This window comes from Quercus robur, chromosome 5 (genome assembly GCF_932294415.1).
Source record: "Quercus robur chromosome 5, dhQueRobu3.1, whole genome shotgun sequence".
NCBI lineage: Eukaryota > Viridiplantae > Streptophyta > Magnoliopsida > Fagales > Fagaceae > Quercus > Quercus robur.
Window position 1 is genome coordinate 74,428,577 of NC_065538.1, and position 19,522 is coordinate 74,448,098.

The 19,522-nt window shown below is 39.6% G+C and overlaps 2 protein-coding genes across 2 annotated transcripts; both read right to left on the minus strand.

Annotated features, from left to right (window-relative positions):
• Nucleotides 1–2,073: 2,073 nt before the first annotated feature.
• On the minus strand, nucleotides 2,074–4,834 carry LOC126727050 (pentatricopeptide repeat-containing protein At4g04370). The gene has a single exon (XM_050432512.1). It carries the CDS (start codon nucleotides 4,531–4,533, stop codon nucleotides 2,278–2,280), a length of 2,256 nt encoding a protein of 751 aa, XP_050288469.1. The 5' UTR covers nucleotides 4,534–4,834; the 3' UTR covers nucleotides 2,074–2,277.
• A 1,096-nt stretch (nucleotides 4,835–5,930) lies between these two features.
• Nucleotides 5,931–9,144, minus strand: LOC126727051 (uncharacterized). The gene is made up of 7 exons (XM_050432513.1): nucleotides 8,846–9,144; nucleotides 8,531–8,597; nucleotides 8,389–8,435; nucleotides 7,970–8,057; nucleotides 6,865–6,998; nucleotides 6,677–6,775; nucleotides 5,931–6,292 (listed from the first exon to the last, which is right to left on the minus strand). The coding sequence occupies exons 1-7, from the start codon at nucleotides 9,074–9,076 to the stop codon at nucleotides 6,212–6,214; spliced, it is 747 nt and encodes a 248-aa protein (XP_050288470.1). The 5' UTR covers nucleotides 9,077–9,144; the 3' UTR covers nucleotides 5,931–6,211.
• Nucleotides 9,145–19,522: the final 10,378 nt, after the last annotated feature.

Consider the following 19,522-nt stretch of genomic DNA (forward strand, 5'->3'; position numbering starts at 1 on the left):
GTAGCCCACTAAACACAGGCCACATAGGCCCATCCCAATCTTCAACCATCTTTCATTTCGGCCTTGGAACCAATTATTATAATTATAATAATAATTAAAATAGTAAAAATAATTCATTATCACTGACTCTGATTCTGACATCTCTCACTATAATTAAAAAAAAAAAAACACACAAAATGTATGGTATTCTGTATTTCTGTGAAGTGAAGTGAAGAGAAGGAGAATGTTGATGAGGAAATGAGTGAGCGAGTGATAAGAAAGTTTAGAGAACTTGTTTAGGATTAAAGGAAAGCACCGCATGTTCAGTTTGAACTTTGAGGGATGAATATCCTTAAATCTTAATGGATAATTATTGATGATGATGGGTTTGATTTAGAACTCTTTTTGGGAAGAAATCAAAGGATTTTACAGTTTAATATTAAACTTAACTACGAAACAGAAACAATGCCGGTTTTTTTTATTTTTTGGTTTCTTATTGTAAATCCTATTTTTAAGGACTAGTTTAAACAGTTACAAATTTAATCTTAAAATTTAGAGAAATGTTAACATTATCAAAACAAATTATAAGTAGAAAACTGTTATTGGTTCTAACCTGAAATTACTTTTAACCAATAACAAACTGACACTTATGATTTTTGTATAAAAGTGTTGTAAAAATACTAAAAATATTGTAGACATAATATTTCTCTATAATTTCACTAGTTTTGAATTAAATCTTATATTTAATAGTAATAATTAAAATAATCCGCAATTTTTTTAAATCATATAATTTAAATAAAAATCATGTACTTTGATTTGGAATGTAAATTGATAGGTTTTTGCCTTAAATCTTAGAGTCTAATTTAATATTTTTAAAATATAAGATTTAATTTGAAATCGGATTTAAAATGAAACTAGTCCTAAAAATTTTATTAAGAAATGGTATATATATATATTAGTTATTCGTGGGTTCCAGTTAGCTTAACTAATAAAATATTTGATAGTTGAATAAGAGATCTGGGATTCAATCCCCGCCTACACCAAAAACTGATTGGTGTCTTAGTCTAATGATAAAGAGCACTCATCACTCATCAGGAGTAGGCGCCATAAGTTGAAACTCTCTAAATATATATATATTTTGAGATATATTAATTATTTTGGAGATTTGAATCTCGACCGTTACCCCGCACTCCATAAGCACTTATATTTGTAGAACGACTATTGCGCCCTTGGCATATGGTGGTATATTTTGGATGTTTAAAAGGAAGATAATATTAATTGAATTAAACCTTTAATGAGAATATAATAACAAAGTCAACAAACATTGCCAACAACATCTACATTAAGCAGGTGTAAAATATCCATTGGAGGAATAGACAACGGTAGAAAAGCTTGGTCTTTGAGATTAGATTGTCATGACTTATAAAGTCTGGTTTTGAAATTAAAAAATTTAAAAAAAAAAAATTGTCACAAGGGGTAAATTTTGAGGGTGTTGTGCTTATTCGAAGCAATTAGAAAGATCATCACCTGCAAAAAGAAAAGAAAAGAAAAAAAAAAAATTCTTTTGAGATTTTAAAATGCTTGTAAAGAAAAAATAAAAATTTTAAGAGTATTTGCATCAGATAATACAAAATAGAAAAATAGCTCAATTTTACACATTCAAATTCCAAAATCACCCACATAAGTCAAGTTAAAGATGTATAAATATAATAACTGTGTAAATATACCTTGATCAATTCTATTATTAGTTGTAGCATGAATAGTTCTATTACTGGTTAAAAAAATGCTTGAAAGAACATCTTGATCGATGGTCCATACAAAGAATTGAAATTTTTTTGACTTTTATAATTTAAAAAAAAAAAAAAAAAAAAAACCAGAGAATAGAAAGTATTTGGCTACTCTATTAAACAAAAGAAAAGAAAAGAATGAAAGTATTTGGCTAAGTTACATAAATAGGGAGGAACGTGGTGGGCATATCATGGCATCCATTTCTGCGTGATCCTGTTAAGATGATTTTGTATTTCCATGTACCCAATGGTTGAGCATCTTAGCTTGAATTTCTTTTTTGTAGAACTGTCATCTATAAGAATATAATGAACACTGTAACAGTCCCATGTAATTGTACAACACTCCTATGAGCACAAACAATTGAAGTCTGCAATTATTGTGCAGACAAGTTTCAGTAAAAATTGGAATTCCAGGTTCCATGTCCATTAACACAACAGGCATCCCAAACACATTGGCTGAGGGGAGTTTTCTTTTAAGAAACCCACTGCCTGAATGCCTCTTACCAACATTTTAGGATATACAATGCACTTGGCTAGTCTTTTTGTTAATGTCCATTTTCCTCATTTCCCAGCTCAAAGTTTTCAATACTGACACCATATCTTCAGATTGAGGATGTAAATTGTGATCTGAAAAAAAGGTTGTAATGGCCCCATGAAGTTCAATGAAACTCCATCCAGGGAGTTTCTTCAGGCCAAGAGACCTCATTTGGGTCCACACCTCACCCACTCCATCCCATCTATTCATTGAAGCATAGCTGTGTGCCAATTGCACATAATTTCCTGCATTTGCAGGCCTCAACATGAGAATATCTCTGGCAATTACATCACCAAGTTCATCATTGCCATTGAACCGACAAGCATCAAGCAGTATGCCTAACACATCAATTGTAGGTTCTTGAAACATCCTCCTGTAGAAGTTATATGCTTCCTCTACCCTCCCAGCACGACTAAGTAGATCAACAATGCATGCACGGTGTTCAAGGTTTGGTGCAATACCAAAGTCTTCTGTCATAGACTGGAATATACTCAAGCCATGTTGGACAAGCCCATTATGACTACAGGTGGAGAGAACTGACAGGAAAATGACATGGTTTGGTTCAATTCCAGTGCGTAGAAACTCTGAATACATCCTCAAAGCAGTCTCCCCTTTACCATGACAACCATATCCTGAAATTATTATGCTCCAAGAAACCAGATCATGTTGTGCCATCCCATCAAAACACTTCTGGGCAGTATCTAAGTCACCACATTTAGAATACATATCAACCAAGGCTGTGTCGACCAAGATGCATGGTGTAAGGCAACTTCTAATTACAAAATTGTGGATCCACTTCCCCTGATTGAGTGCCCCAGTGGAAGCGCAACCTTGGAGAAGGGAGACAACAGTTATTGAATCAGGTCTTTGAAGGGTTGTCCTCATTTCATTGAAGAGGGACAAGGCTTTAAATAAATGGCCATTTTGAGCATGCCCAGCAACTATTGCATTCCAAGAAACCAAATCTCTCTTGGCCATCCTATCAAAAACAGCACAACTTTGATCCAAATGACTGCACTTAGAATACATATTAACAAGAGAGTTTTGAGCAGGGATATCTAATGTCATTCCTTGCCTTAATATGTAACCATGAATTGAGGTCCCCAGATCATAAGAATCCTGTTGTGCACAAGCTGCAAGAGCACTAGCTATTGTGGCAGTAGATGGCTTCACTCTTGATTTTAACATTTCAAAGAAAACTGCAAGTGCCTCATCTGCACAATCATTTTGCACAAGCCCTGAGATCATTGCAGTCCACAACACTACATCTTTATCTGTGGTCTGTTCAAATATCCGAAATGCATTGTCAATGTTCCCACATTTCAAATACATAGCTATAAGTGATGTTTCAACATGTGCATCCAAGTAAAATCCAGCTTTTAAAACCTTCCCATGCACCAACTTTCCCCATTTAAGATTGCTTTGTGTTGCAGTCACAGACACCAAAGACCCAAATGTCTGCTGGTCAGGCTCCATACCTTCAATTCTCATTCTATCTAAAAGCTGCAAAACTTCACTAATATCCCCAATCTGGGCATAGCCCGATATCAAAGAATTCCATGAAATCATGTCCCTATGATCCATAAATTTAAAATGGTCTTTAGCATCCTCAATGCTTCCGCATTTACCATATACATTCAATATAGAATTAGCCAAAGCTATATCTGACTCAAAACCATACAAAACTGTACAACCATGCAAGCACTGCACATGGTTAAGTTCTGGAGCTCCAGAGAGCATGCTTAACAATGTAACTGAACTGGGCCGAATTCCTTGGCGCCTCATCTCATTATACACAGAAAACACCATATTAGCATCACCCAGGCGTGAATAACATCCGATAATTGCAGTCCAAGGAACAACATTTCTATCAGGCATTATGTCAAATACTTTCTGAGCACTACTTACGCACCTAAATTTTGCATAGAAGTTGATCAAAGAAGACGCAATATAAGAATCAGAGGAATACCCATTAACAATGACAAGTTGATGGAACGAGAGGCCATGTGAAAACAGTTCCAAAGAGGTACAGGCTTTGAGGAGACTAGGGAAGGTAAAGGCATCTGGAGGAGTATTTGTGTTGAGCATAGAGGAATAGGTGAGTAAAACTTCATGGTGGGCGCCTTGGGATGAGAGTTGGTTGATGATAGCGTTGAATGACTTGGTAGTGGTGGGTTGAAATGGTGGTAGCTGTTTTAAGGGGTTTAGGGAAGAGGGTTTTAGCATGTTCATAACTCATGTTAGAAGGCATGAAGAATGGAAGAAAGTTGACTTTAAACTATTGAATGCATGGGGAAGCAGAAAGACACGTGAAACAAAGAAATTTGGTTTCAGCTCTGATGGGGTAATTCATTAATTTGTGACTTTTCCCTTGTTGAGGTTTTGGAACGAGAAAAACCGAAATATTCATACTCGAACAAAAGTCCTATAGTTTACAACTCTTCTTTATATGATAATTCGATCTATTGCTCCGCGTTCCCCATCATTTTATTATGAAAAGAAGAATCAAAATGATCAAGCTACCTACTCATTATTCGGAGGTGCCGGGCCCGTTATGCCAAAAGTGAGAGAAAGCCCATCTCTCTTTTCTTTTTTACGTTCCCATGTCTCTCCCATATAGCAATATGGGGACGACAAAAAGGGGATCAGCTCTTAATAATTGAGATTGAGAGTTGAAAAAAGTAACTTTCAATCTTAATCATTGAATAAATAAAGTGAAAAAAGTAAATATTTTGTGACTAAAGATGTGATAACTTTCAATCTTAACTATTAAATAAAAAAAATAAAAAAAAAAGTAAAAAAGTGAATTGTAAAAATTTTATGTAAGGATGGGGTAATTGGTGTTGGTGCAATACTCTACTAGTTGCATCCAATCCAAATCCACTTTTCCCAATACCTTAACAAGAAAATAGGGATTGCCTAGGGGTGCCTATTGGACAGATTCCTATTGGGTTTCAAAACATCCGAGATGGCAGTCCTAAATCCTAATGGCTTGCAATTTTTAGACAGTCCTTTTGGTTATTTGGTCAGAATAGAAAGTAATCAATTGCAAATAATTTGATTCTGTCAGAGTGATTCATGGTAATATTGGTTGTGGCGTTGGTATTTGTTACAAAAGTTGAACTTATTGGTGTTACTTGAGGGTTGAGGCCCCATAAAACTTCTTAAAATTAGGCTCCTATGTGATAACTTTTCACAAGTTCTGTCTTTGTTCATTTCAAGGTTTTCTCAAGAATCATTGAACTTATTCTCTGATCACAATCTGTTTCATGAAAGAAATAAACCCCTTTTTTCTGAATAAATACTGATTTATTGAAGAAGACAAAAGAAGCTGGAGAAATGAGCATCAACCATCTCTGGCTTTGGCTTCAGTGTCAAGCTTTGGCATTGGTGTTACAATTGCTCTCTTTTTTTTTTTTTTTTTTTTTTTTTTTCACAGTATTTCCTCAAGGCTTTTTAACCAGAAACTAATCACTGTTCGCGCTGGGTGGGCCCACAAAGGGGTAAAGTGCTGGCCCAGAAAATTCTTTTCAAAGTGCAGGTAGCAGGACTCGAACTAGGGAGCACACCCCGTCGAGCCCAATACAAGCACTTTGAGACCGAGAGCCCATCAAACTCGGCCAACCCCCTGGGTTTACAATTGCTCTCTCAATGTTTATTGAACAGCACTCATAAATTTCACGGTTACAGTTGCACTCCCAATGTTTATTGAACAGCACGCACATGCTCATAAGGAGTATTTATTCTGGTCGAATTGATCCATTCGAGTAAGAATCACAAATCCAACCAGCAAATACCATAGAATTCCTAGTACACCAAGGCAATATTAATGTGTAAAAAGGTTACAAGAATAAGCCCACAATTCTACGGCCTAATGCACATAATTCCATAAATTTTCGGGTTTGAACAGCTAATTTGATTGCTTTTTTGGATATTCCCTTGCTCCAAATATTGTTGATCCAATTCTCACGTTTGTACTACACATTTCAATCTGCAAAACAATCAAGGTTTCAAGCCATAAGTCTATTCCTCCAGTATTACAGTGTGCATGTATAAGAATAGACACACAAAGCAACTCCAAATAATGATACAACTTCAAGTTAAAATGTTCATTTCCATGTATCAACATAGTTTTAGAACCATTTGACTTGCAGAAATATGATAAATGAGGCAGCAAGTAAACATGGTAGCAGGAGTGTAATTGTTTAAAGTTTATGCTTTCTTAGTCCAATTCTCTATAAATAGCTCAATTCAATTCCTTGATACTCTAAATTCCCAGCCTAACAAAAGAAAATTAATGAACATCAAAACATAAAAACCAGAAATCGGTTATGAAATATAGTCTTATGAAGAACAGAAGCAGAAGTGTCTTTACCGCTTGCTCAAAGTCTGCAGACATGCCCATTGACAGCTCACATTGCTCTTCTGGAATTCCTAGTGCTTTGCAAACCTCAGTTCTGCAGTTTGATAATGCCTAAAACAACAGACAGGTTTTAGAAAATTCAGGAAGCACAAGGAAAAACACTTCGATCAAAGAACCATGCATAATGTGGAGATTGTCACCTTAAAGTTTTCTGGGGTCGAAGAATAATCCAGCATACCAATTGTCATTAGGCCACAGAACTCAAGGTTTGGGCAGCCCAAACTAACATGCTTTGCAAGTTCCACACACCCAGAGGGCTCAACCCCATATTTTGCTGCAACAAAATGACACAAAATGAATGACTGGGATTGTTCTATAAAAGCCTGGCATTAATGAGCGATGACTCACATTGTTTGAAAAACAAAACCATTCCAGAAGAGTTCAGAATCTAGTGCAGACAATAAACCACCATGACTCTCAAACATATCTCCCACCAAAATTAGGCAAGGGTGGCTAAGATTGTTAGTTGGTATAATTTTTTAAGTAATTCACATCCATTTAATGGTTTCTGATTTAATGGAACAAAGAGGTTATGTGAAAATCAAGTTTTCTAGAGAAACCATTGAACACTTCAACTCTGAGGTTTCATGGAAAAGCAAATGAAAGAATTTCGGATGCGAATTGAAATTCTCTGTACGAGAAACTTCATAAAGTCATATAGAATAAAATAACCCACAATTCCCCCAGGGGTTGGGGGGCTGCATATAGATACACAAGAGCTTGTGTGATAATTGAATGCTTAAAACAAGATGCCTCACAGAGAGAATGGATGTATTAACCTTCATCACCAAATCACAAATGCTAAAAGACAAATGATGCACACCTATGGATAAAACAGGTACTAAAACTTCACATGAAAAAAATAGGGGAAAAAATAAAACCATAGCTCATTTTCAATAGATGATATTACAATGCAGATTACAAACCACTACTACTCAACCAGGTTAACAATTAAACATATAAACAAGGAATCACAAACCTAGAAATTAATCCAAATGCTGATTGATACTATGATTTTCAAAAACAAAATGTTGTACGGCATAACCAAATTAATTGTTATAGCATGTCATTCTACTGTTCAAGCAGCCATAAAAGGTCAGATTTTGGAATTTAAGTCAGACTAGTCAAATCCGTAAGAAACAGGTAAATTTATCATGCACTGTAGATAACAAATTAAAAAAAAAAAAAAAAAAACCTACGAAAATATAAGTAATTTAACAAAATCAGCAAACATAATCAACTTACATTCTTCTCCACTGGTATTTACTTGGACCAAGACCTTCAAAGGCTTTCTCCCAATGCTTGCAACCACACGATTAAGTTGATTTGCAATCTGCAAAACACATAAAGCGTAGAAAATCAAAAAGAAACCAACCAAATTTTAAGTATACAACACCACCAACAACAAAGCCTTAATCCCAATATGTTGGGCTCGGTTATGGATCCTCAACGGACAAATCAGAGTCAGCCTCATGTATTCTTTTTTTCCATTCTATCCTGTCCAAACCAACATTGAAGTATGCGTGTGTGTGTTTTCTTAAAATTGTTCATTCTTGGTTCACTTTATACCTTTTCATTCTATAGAAAAATGGTGTCAGATTGTGTATGCTTCAGCTGAGAAACTCAGAAAGCCATAAAAAAAAAAAAACAAAAAAAATAATTACCTTCTCATCATCTACACTTTCTACCATTGCAAGGTTTGGGACACCAGCTGCACAAATATTAAACCATGATTTAATTAACAATTAAGTTCTACTTACTCTCCTCAACCAAAACGATATCATTTATTCAGAAAGAGAAGCATACCCAAAAGAGCCTTAGCCTTATTGCTCTGCAAATTTCCAATGAAATGCCACTCTATATCTTCTGGAAGCTGAAATCACCCAACAATTACCAAAATTAATAACTTTCAACAAAACCCAACACAAAAAAACCCAAAAAAACAGAAGCAATTCACAATTTTCACCATTTGGAACCTTTAAAGAAACCAAAAAAAAAAAAGTTACAAAAATAAGAGACTAAATTCATTGGGGGTGCAAAACTAAGAGATTAATTCATTCATTCCCATTCACATAACAGAAATTGTAAATAATAAGAGAGAGAAAAGAAAAGAAAAGAAACCTGAGGAGCTTTATCGATTAGCTCTTGAACGTAGTTTTCGCCGAAACAACGGTGTCCGACATCATAGACTTGGTGGATGAGAGAGACAGGTTTGGTCTTGCTGACAGCCACGACTCGAACCTGTTGGGGCCCACGGCGGCCGGACCGCTCGGCGGCTTGTTGGACACGTTGGATTACGGACTGGAAAGCTGCTGCTGCCACGCCGTCCATGGCGGCCGAGGTGGTGGCCATGCCAGAACTCACTCCGTTCAGAATTAGAACTAAAAAGGAGAAATGGAACGGGAGGTGGAATAAAAAGAACATATGCTAAACTTTTCTCATGTATTTTCGCTGTTTGAGGGTGAATTTTAACAAATTAATTAGATTGTTTTTTCCAATCATCTTCATGTCTGAAAAATTTTAAGAAGATAAAAATTTAATAACTGTGTTATGATTATCATCAAGTGACATTTAATTTTTAAGTTTTTGTAATCTTAAATTATGCATAAAATAAGTTTATTAATCTTTATAGTAATTACAATTTGATTTGAATGAAAAATTTGACATATATTGATAATGCACAAAAATCGTAAGTGAGTTGATTGTCCATACACGTGCCAAGGGAGGTTCCTAAAGAACAAAAGAGAAAGAACCAATCAAAGGGCACCGGTGAGGTATCGACCAAATACCCTCTGAAAGTTAAGTAAGTGATAGAATAATCTCCAAGAACTCAAGAGTGCAAGAACTAGGGAGAATTCATGTACCTCAAGAAAGGTAAAGTTTGTGGTTTATATAGTGATAGAGAGCTGACTCAAATCCCTTGATACAAGGGAATTTCCTTGCAGAGAGAAGGGTCCCAAGATACTCGGGATTACCTTTCCATATATAAGAGATCTGATTGTGTGATAGAGTCTTTGGTCGTGGTATGCAAGTAATTTCCATGTAAGGATGTGTGGATAGGCACAAATTTGTGGGGAAACCCTAGGTGACGGGTCGTCCGGACACCAGGGATTGTCTGGCCTGACAATCCTTTAAAGGGTTGTTGATAGCCAAAATTTCACAAGAAAGTCCATTCTATAAAAAGTAAAGAAGGCCCAATTGAAGCAGCAAGAAGAATCGATATTAAGGCCTTATTTATGTTCAGACTTCCAGCAAAAAATGCCATTAAAAAATCTAGCAAAATCCAGTGAAAGAATTGGGCCGGGATACCCAGAGGCTGCTAGAGGCCCAGGATCCTCAAGTAATGCAGCACAGCTAATGTGGGATTGAGACAGCTCAAGAAAGGTACCACGAAATACAAGAAATGAAGAACAAATATGTCCTTCTCAAGTACCCAGTAGTGCAACAAAGAATCAGAAAGTATAAAGCAAACATTCATGAACAAAGGAGCTATACCACAAGGAACCAAGAATTAGAAAACCATAAGTAGAAGCGACTGGAAGGGAACTTTCAACCCAGCAGTAAAAGATTCCAATTATTTGGGAATAATGACAGCAAGGAAAGACAACCAAAAGCTGAGTCTGAAAAGTAAGAAACCTTGAAAAAAGAGAGATTGAAGGTCAACTGCCCAAGGATGCTCCGGAATGGAAACTCAGCAAGTGACTTTTAGAGAAACAGCACTAAAAGATGAAAACTATGAGAAAAAAGAGAAGAGACCAGCTCCTGTGCAACTGTCACAGCACGAGCTCTGAGGGGTAAAAGAGATAAATCACTAGTACTTCGGAGCCCTAGAAAACACACTATAAAAGGAAGAGAAAACCCATGTTGAAAGGGGGGATTTTCAGTAGGAAGAATATCATAACAAAGCCATTAGAACTCTGTAAAATTTAAGAAAAACAGAGGAACGTTTCCCGGTATCCCAGAAACAGCCACTATAGCACATACTTGGATTCAAAAGGATTCAAACTTTGCAAGTCTTAGAGGCTTGGATAGCCATCGAAGTCTGTAATTTTTGAGTTTATTTGAACCTTGTATTACGTCTTAGTAAGCACATTTGTAATCCACAATTAAGAAAAATAATGAAATATCTCATATTGATTTGAGGATTTCTAACAATTACTTTGCATATTTCTTTATTATATCATCTTCCTTTACTACTTCTTGCTGCTCAATACATATATATTCTTGCTTGTTAATTTTTTCCTTTTACTCAGCCAAAAGCTGAGTCCTTTGCCTAAGCAAAGCCACTCAGTCTTGAGTTCCAAATCCCACAAGTCTTGTGCAAAAGTACTAAGTCTGTGAGAATTGGGGCCAGGATCCTCATGGCTGAATCATTCTCATGAAATTTATTTACACATATGTATATGTATTAATATATATATCATAATCTAAGAAACTAACAATTATTTGAAGATATGTGCATTGTATAGTTGTTCTTGTGTATGACTTATAGAGGTAAAAGGAAAGGACAAAACTCCATTGCATAACAAGCATGGAGAAAGATTGTATAGTGCAGAGAATCAGTATTTTGGGTTCTTACAGGCCTAATACGCCCCAGGATCCCACGACAGTACGCCCGGGGTACCAAGTGAAGGAAATCTTTAAAATGTTTATACGAATAAAAGATAAGCCTTAAATATTCTATTTCAATCTCTTTCTCATTGTGAATATTATGAATATCTATTTTACTTATTTTGTAAGAATAAATGGTCATTTTATGATACTAAAACACTTATAATGGTATTTTATTGCTTAGGAGGAATCGCATTTTTGCCTTGAGGAGATTTATGTGACTTGCGCACAACTTGGTTTGTAATTAGCCCCCATTTAGCTGCGGTGAACCAAGCCCAGTCCATTAAACTACAACTATTTGGCCCAGGATCCTTGGGCCTATGTGCTAAAGAAAAAAAGCACTTTCACAAGGGTCGTCCTTTGTTGGGACTGATCGTCCCCCTGGGATTGGTTGTCCCTCTTGAGAAGCGTTCTTCCCTTCCGAGTCTTAGTCGTCCTTTTCTAGGGTAGGTCTAAAATTTTTCTCATCAGTTGCCCTCTACTCCGTTTGTCGTCGGGATGTTTGACAGGTCGCGGAGTTGACATAAATGCCTGGTCTTGTGTGCGTCATAAATAGGGGTTTAGGGGTAATTATGTCTTTCTGATGGGGCAAGTGACACGTGTCACCTTCTAATTCATGGAATTAGACGTCGCAGCGCTTCATTTTCTTTGCCATGTCATCCTATAAATAGTCCAATGCCGTTATTATCCTCATTATCTAAATATTCTCCCATCTTAATCCCAGAGCTCAGTCATCGGTTTTTCGCTTCGTTGGTATACCTACTTCGTTGGTTTTATTATTCATCCGTTTCTTAGGTATGCTTCGTCAGTCTATCTTTTTCTCTTTTCCACTCTCTCTTTTCCTTTTCTTTTTTGTTGGTTTGTACACGTAGGAAGTTGAGTAGAATCTTAGTTTTCATTTGTCGCTTGTAGGTAGGGGATGTCTGGAGATAGTGAAGCGACGAGTGAGCGTACCCTATTGATCTGCATGGGTTTGGAGGACAACTTGTCTAGTCCTAGGCCAGAGTATTCTTTTGACGACTTGTCGGTATTCGATAGGAGTTCATCCTCAGAATCCTCGTCGGGGGAGGCTAGCCTGTTAGGGCAACAACTGCGGGATGTCATTTTGCCCAATGATTGGTCCATTCATGATTTTCCTGTAGATATGAGTGACGAGGTCTTTGGTAGGCTAAGACCCCGTTTTCAAATGCCTGACAATGTGCCTATTAGGAAGGGTGATTTAGGAGAGAAGTGTTATGATAGGAAGTCATTCGGCGTAGGCTTTTACGAGGCTGCCTTCATAGTGGGGCTTCGTCTGCCTTTCACCACCTTTCATCGTTGGTTAGCCTTTTACTTGGGTGTGTTTGTTAGTCAGATAGCCTTGAACGCTTGGAGGATTTTCATCAGGGCTGAAGTGCTATGGGGACAACACAGTGGGGGCAATCGTTCCTTTACTTTGGAGGAGTTTTTCCATTGCTACAAACCCTAGGAAATTCCCCAATCCAAGGGTTTTTACAATTTTGTGTGTCATCGGCCTGCCCTAAGGTTGATATCTGACATGGCCGATTCTAATTGTTTGTGGAAGGCCAGTGCAAGGGGTTAATTGGGTTTGTAGCCTCGACGAGTGGAATAGTGTAGGGTCTTTTTATGATCATTCTTAGGGGCAATTACTCAAGTCTGGTGAGTCGTCAGTTTACTCTTGGGTCGTCGGTATGCACTTATCGTTGATTTGACTAATTTTTTGTTTTGTTTCAGCCAAAGCTTGCTCGACAATCCTTCCTAAGCAAAATGCCTTTTTGGAGAGGGTTTTTGAGATTCCCTTTGAGGAGAGGTCTTGGAAGAAGCTTGTTAATTTAGACACACTTTATGCCTACTGTGGTGGACCCGTCCCCACCAAGGAAGCCCAACGACTAGACCGCTTTTCGAGAATTCGTAAGTGCTTTTCTTTCATTTGTCATGCTTTTTTGTTTTAGCTTGGACCCATGCACTTTCTAATATACTTGTCGGTTTCAGAGATGGAGTCATCAAAGAGTAAGCAAGCAGCAAAAAATAGACAGGAGGAGATTAAGAAGGCCGCCGCCTTGAGAGTCCAAGGTGGGGGGTTGTCGGCTTAAGCCCCTTATGCCTCCAAGAAGAGGAAGCACACCCCTGACATTCAATTATCGGGCAAGGGCGCCGACAGTTCATCCATTTATCTGAAGGTACGCGAGGTGCTTGCGGATGCTCCTCGTCACAGAGTTGGGAAGGGTCTCATAACCTCCCAGGGCCATGTCGTTCCTCCTCCCCTTCCCTTGCTGGTGAAGGATAAGGAATATGCTGTGGACATTACCCGTTTTATTGTTCAAGACGCTAATTTGGATGAGTGCTCGGAGCATGAGACAGACCCTTTAGGCGACTCTGATCTCCATGATATGATGAGGGTAAGTCTATTCATTCATCCCTTAGCTGTTAGGTTGTCCTTTTATTTTGATCGTCGCTTTACTTTGATCGTCTCCTTACTTTGATCGTCCATTTACCTTAATCATCTCCTTACTTTGATCGTCTCTCCTGACTTTGATCGTTTTTCCTTACTTAGGGCTTGGTGAGGATACGTGCTTTACAGGTCCATTGTGCATCCAGGGAGGTGTCGATTAAACTCTTGAAGGAGCGCATAGGGTCCGAAGTGGATGCCTTGAAGAAATTTAAGGAATCTTCTCGAACCCTTGGCCAGGAGATGGTTGATCTAAAGGCCAAGCTGAAAGGGATGACCCACCAGGCCGACGATTTAGTGAAGGAAAATGCTTTTCTAAAGTCTGAAGCGGCTGCACTCCATGAGCATATGGGAAGGTGAAAGAGGAGGCCATTGAGGGGTATCAGGGATCTCAACCCTACTTCAATGAGATGGGGGGTTACTATGGGGACGATTTCGAGGACTTTCGAAAACAGACCGTCCTTATGTTTCTAGACTTGGACTTTTCCTAGATCCAGATCAAGCTTATTGCCCCGACGACTCCTGCTGCTAACGACGATCCTTCTGCAGGTCCTTAAAAGACATTTTTATTTGTATTCCCTTTTTTTTTTATCAACTTTTTATTTGTAAGTTAAGAACAATGATGGCCCCTTGTTTTGGGCTGACACTTCATACTTTAACCTTTTATAACATATTTTGCGCAAGTGTTGATGTTCGTCAGTTTACTTTGACTTTTGAATCGTCAGTTTATTACATTTTTGTTAAATCGTAGGTTAACCATAATCCATTATTAAATTGTTGGTTTACATTGACTTTTGAATCGTCAATTTATTTTATTTGAATCGTCGATTAACCATAATCCATTATTGAATCGTCGGTTTACTCTGACTTTTGGATCGTCAATTTATTACGACTTTGTTTGAATCGTTGGTTCATCATAGTCTATTACTGAATCGTTGGTATACCGTTGGTTCAGCGGTCTTTATTTCTTTGTTAGGTACTCAAGTCCGATGATTCGTTGATCATCTCATCTAATACATTCTGCCCCCCTCCCCCCCCCCCCCAGTCGTCGAGTTACCCCCTTTTGGATTTTGGTCAAGATTAGGTATGCTAACGTCCAATCCATAGGTGGGACTTAGGACTTGGTTAGGTGCGCGAGGGCATCCTTGATCATCGGTCATCCCTTAGGTAGGACTTAGGATTGGATCAGGTGCATGAGGGCATCCTTAATTGTCTGTCCAACCCTTAGGTGGGACTTAGGATTTGATGAGGTGCACGAGGGCATCCTTGATCGTTGGTCTAACCCTTAAGTAGGACTTAGGATTTGATCAGGTGCACGAGGGCATCCTTGATTGTCACTCCAACCCTTAGGTAGGACTTAGGATTGGATTAGGTGCACGATGGCATCCTTGATCGTCTGTCCAACTCTTAGGTGGGACTTAGGATTTGATCAGGTGCACGAGGGCATTCTTGATCGCCAGTCCATCCCTTAGGTAGGACTTAGGATTGGATCAGGTGCACGAGGGCATCCTTGATCGTCTGTCTACCCCTAAAATAGGGTTTCGATTTTTATAAGCCTTTCCTCATTTGTAGGTAATAATAATTCCCTTTAAAATAACTAGATAAAAATGTCGATAACTTGCTGTTTAATTAGCCAAAAAGCTAGTCTGTCAACTACTTAAAAAAGAAAGAAAGCGATAACATAAGTGATAAAATCTGTATCTCCCGTTCTTAAGGTAAGCGATGATTGGAATAGTCCAGTCAGCACCCCTTGGAATCATCTGTATCTCCAACTCTCCAATGGTAGGGTACTGTTGAACGAAGGATAGGATCTGTTGGTCAATCACAATGTATTCCGTGATGCAATCTTAGCCAATCTGTCAGCGTGTTCGTTCTCTCCTCTCGGGAATTGCAAAAATTTTACCTCAAAGGTTTGACTTGTCTGCCTCTTAATTAGGTCGAGGTACTTTTTCATTCATTCACCTTTGGCTTCGTAATCCCCATTGATGTGCCCAATGACAACCTAGGAGTTGCTATGAAGGACAACCGATGAGGCCCTAACTGCTTTGGCCAGATCAAGGCCCATGAGAATGGCCTCGTATTCGGCCTCATTATTAGTTGTTGGGAATTGGAGTCGGACGATGCATTTGATGATATCTCTTTCGGGGGATCGAAGGACCACTTCGATCCCTCTGGCTCGTTTGTTGGACGATCCGTCCGTTTGAACCTTCTAAGGGGTCGCCCCTCAATCGTTGGTCTCGCCTGTCATGAATTCTACAATGTAGTTAGCTAAGGCTTAGGCCTTAATCGCGGTCCTCGGGCGGTACCATATGTCGAATTTGCTTAGTTTTATTGCCCAAAGGACCAATCGTTCGGCGGCCCCTAGATTATCCGTTGTCTTCCGAAGAGGCTTGTCTGTTTGAACTACAATGGTATGGGTTTGGAAGTACGGCCTGAGCTTGTGGGCTGCCGTGATCAAAGCGAAGGGTAACTTTTCCATGGGGGATACCTTTCTTCTGCTTCCTTTAATGCTCAGTTGGTATAGTGCACGGGCAACTGCATGCGATCCTTATCTCAGATTAGGGTTGAATTGACGACCATGGGGGATATGGCCAGGTATAGGAAGAGTTCTTCATTGGGTTTGGATGGACTTAGGAGTGGTGGGAGTATGCTTTCAACTCTTCGAATGCTTTCTGACTTTCATCAGTCCATTCAAATGCTTTCCTTAGAATTCTGAAGAATAGCAAACATTTGTCCGTTGCCCTCGAGACGAATCTGTTGAGTGTCGTGACTCTTTTGTTCAGGCTTTGTACCTCCTTGACGTTCTTTGGGGGGCTCATTTCTAAGATTGCTTAGATCTTATCGGGGTTTACTTCGATGCCACGATGGGACACCATGAAGCCAAGGAACTTTCCTGACGATACCCCGAAGACACATTTGTTGGGATTGAGCTTCATTCCATAGAGGCGGAGATTTTTGAATATCTTTCTAAGATCTTTCAAGTGATGATCTTCTTTCTTGCTTTTCACCAACATGTTGTCCATGTATACCTCCACGTTTCTTCCGATTTGTTGGAGGAACATTTTGTTCACAAGCCTTTGATATGTTGCCCCCGCGTTCTTTAATTCAAAGGGCATGACCTTATAACAAAAAAGGCATTGGCTAGTGACAAACAATGTCTTCTCTTGGTCCGACTATTCAAGCTTGATTTGGTTGTACCCGGAGAAAGCATCCATGAAGCTTAACAATTGGTGCTCGGCAGTTGAATCCACAAGGAGGTCGATTTGTAGGAGGGGGTTGTCCTTTGGACAAGCTTTATTTAGGTCGGTGAAGTCCACACATATTCTTCACTTCCTATTTGCTTCTTGACCATAACCACGTTCGCCAACCATTTAGGGTAGTAAACCTCCCTAATAAAGCCTACATCTAACAACTTACGAACCTCTTCGGTTATGACATTGTCCCTTTCTTGAGCGAAGACTCATTTCCAACGGGCGGAAAGGATGGGGAAACATTAAGCTGGTGGATCATGATGCTCGGGTCAATCCCAGGCATATCTTCATGGCTCCAAGTGAAGATGTCTAGGTTGTTCCTTAGGAAACAAATTAGCCCATCCCGAATCAAAGGGCTGGCCTGTGTGCCGATGCCAGTTACCCGATCTGGGTGTCTTTCATCCAGGGAGATGGTCTCCAATTCCTCCGTTGGCTCTACATTTACCCGTCACTCTTCAATGTTCATGGTGGTCACTTGTTCATCCATCTCCAGCATGGCTACATAGCATTCTCGGGCTTCCATTTGATCCCTTCGAGCCTCTCTTATCCCATACTCTGTTGGGAATTTCAGTAGTAGGTGATATGTGGATGTAGCTACCTTCCATGCATTGAGTGTTGGGTGCCTTATGATGGCATTGTAAGTTGACGAACAATCCATTACTAAGAAAGTGACATCTCTTGTGATTTGTTGAGGATAGGTGTCGACGATGACTAGCAATGTAACGGATCCGACGAGCATGACCTTCATTTCGTCGAAGCCCACCAGAGGGGTGTTTGTTGGGGTGAGCCGTTCCCTATTGATCCTCATTTGTTGGAAGGTTGGGTAGTAGAGGATGTCAGTTGAGCTTCTTTTGTCCACTAGGACTCGTCGAGTGTTGAAGTCCGCAATGGTCAGATTGATTACCAAGGCATCGTCATGTGGGTGATGGACTTGTCGGGCATCCTCCTCAATGAAGCTAATCATCGGATCGTCTATTCGAGAAAGTTTAGGCAGACGACTGGTGAGTTGAACATTTTGCACCATCTATAGGTATGTCTTCCTTATTTTCCTCGTGGATCCAATTGTGGCGCCTCCCTTGACGATCACTCTTATTCTCCAAGTGGTGTCCTAGGTCGCTCCTTAACTCGTCGATTTGGCTCTTTGTCCCTCGGTGGGTTTTCTCTTGCCCTTTCTCGCCCTACGAACCATTATAATTTTCCTTGTCTAATGAAGGCTTCTATTTGTTGCTTTAGGTCATAGCAATCGAAGGTGTTGTGCCCATGGTTGCGGTGGAAGTGGTAAGACTTATTCCTCGGTCTTTTGTTCGGGTCCCCCTTTAGCTTACTGGGCTATGCCAAAGTGGGCCCTGATCTGCATCAAGACTTGATTGAGTGGGGCATTGAGTGGAGTGAAGTTGGCCATTCGCCTTGGTGGGGGCCTTGACCTTCGTTCGTCCCTTTTATCGCCTATTCTGGCTACCTTCCTTCCCCTCTTTGGACGGGGATTGTCATGCTTCTCTCGCTTCTTCAGTTCGCCCCTTTTAGCAATCACGCCATCCTCAGCATTCATATACTTTGTGGCTCGGTACAACATGTTAGCCATGATCTTTGGGTCATTCTTGTAAACTGAGAATAGGAACTTCCCAGATTGGAGTCCGTTGGTGAAGGCAGTGACCAGGACCTTATCATCGGCTTCGTCGATTAGTAGTGCCTCTTTGTTAAATCGAGTGACATATGACCTCAAGCTCTCGTCGTCTTGTTTCTTGATGTTTAGGAGGTTTGCCGAGGACCTCTTGTATCGTTGACCTCCAATGAAATGCGTGATGAAAAGCCCACTTAACTCCTTGAAGGTCGAGATGGTATTGGGAGCTATCTTACTGAACTATACTCGGGCTAGCCCTTTGAGAGTGGTAGGGAAGGCTTTGCACATGATTTCGTTCGGGACCCCTTGCAAATGCATGATGGTTTTGAATGATTCTAGGTGGTCGAGGGGATCCCTTGATCCATCGTAGGCTTCCCCTTGAGGCATTCTAAACTTGGTTAGAAGGGGGAAAGATGTAACTGATGTAATGAAAGGAGAGTCGGTACGATGGACTAATTCATCCAAGCTAGTGGACACATGATCCTTCATGGCATTCATCATCATATCCATCTTTTCTTTCATCATCTGCATCTCCTGCACCATGCGCAACGCGCTGACCTCTAGCTTGGAGGGACGACTGGTATCTTGCTGGTCGCATCTACTGATGGCATTGCTTTCCTCTTGGTCGTTCCTCTCTTGATGGTCATTTGTCTGGGGATGATCATTGTTGTGTTCGTCCCTATTCTGCTTGTCATTCTGATCGTTCGGCTCCTGATTGTTCTGCTGCTCCAGCTGTCGTTCCAACTCATGGTTCCGTTGAGTGAGTCGTTCAATTGCTACGACTAGGGTCTGCACCTACCTCTTCAATGCATTGGACGGGTTCCCGGTCTTTTGGTTGGTGGTGGCCATTGATCGCATCTAGACCA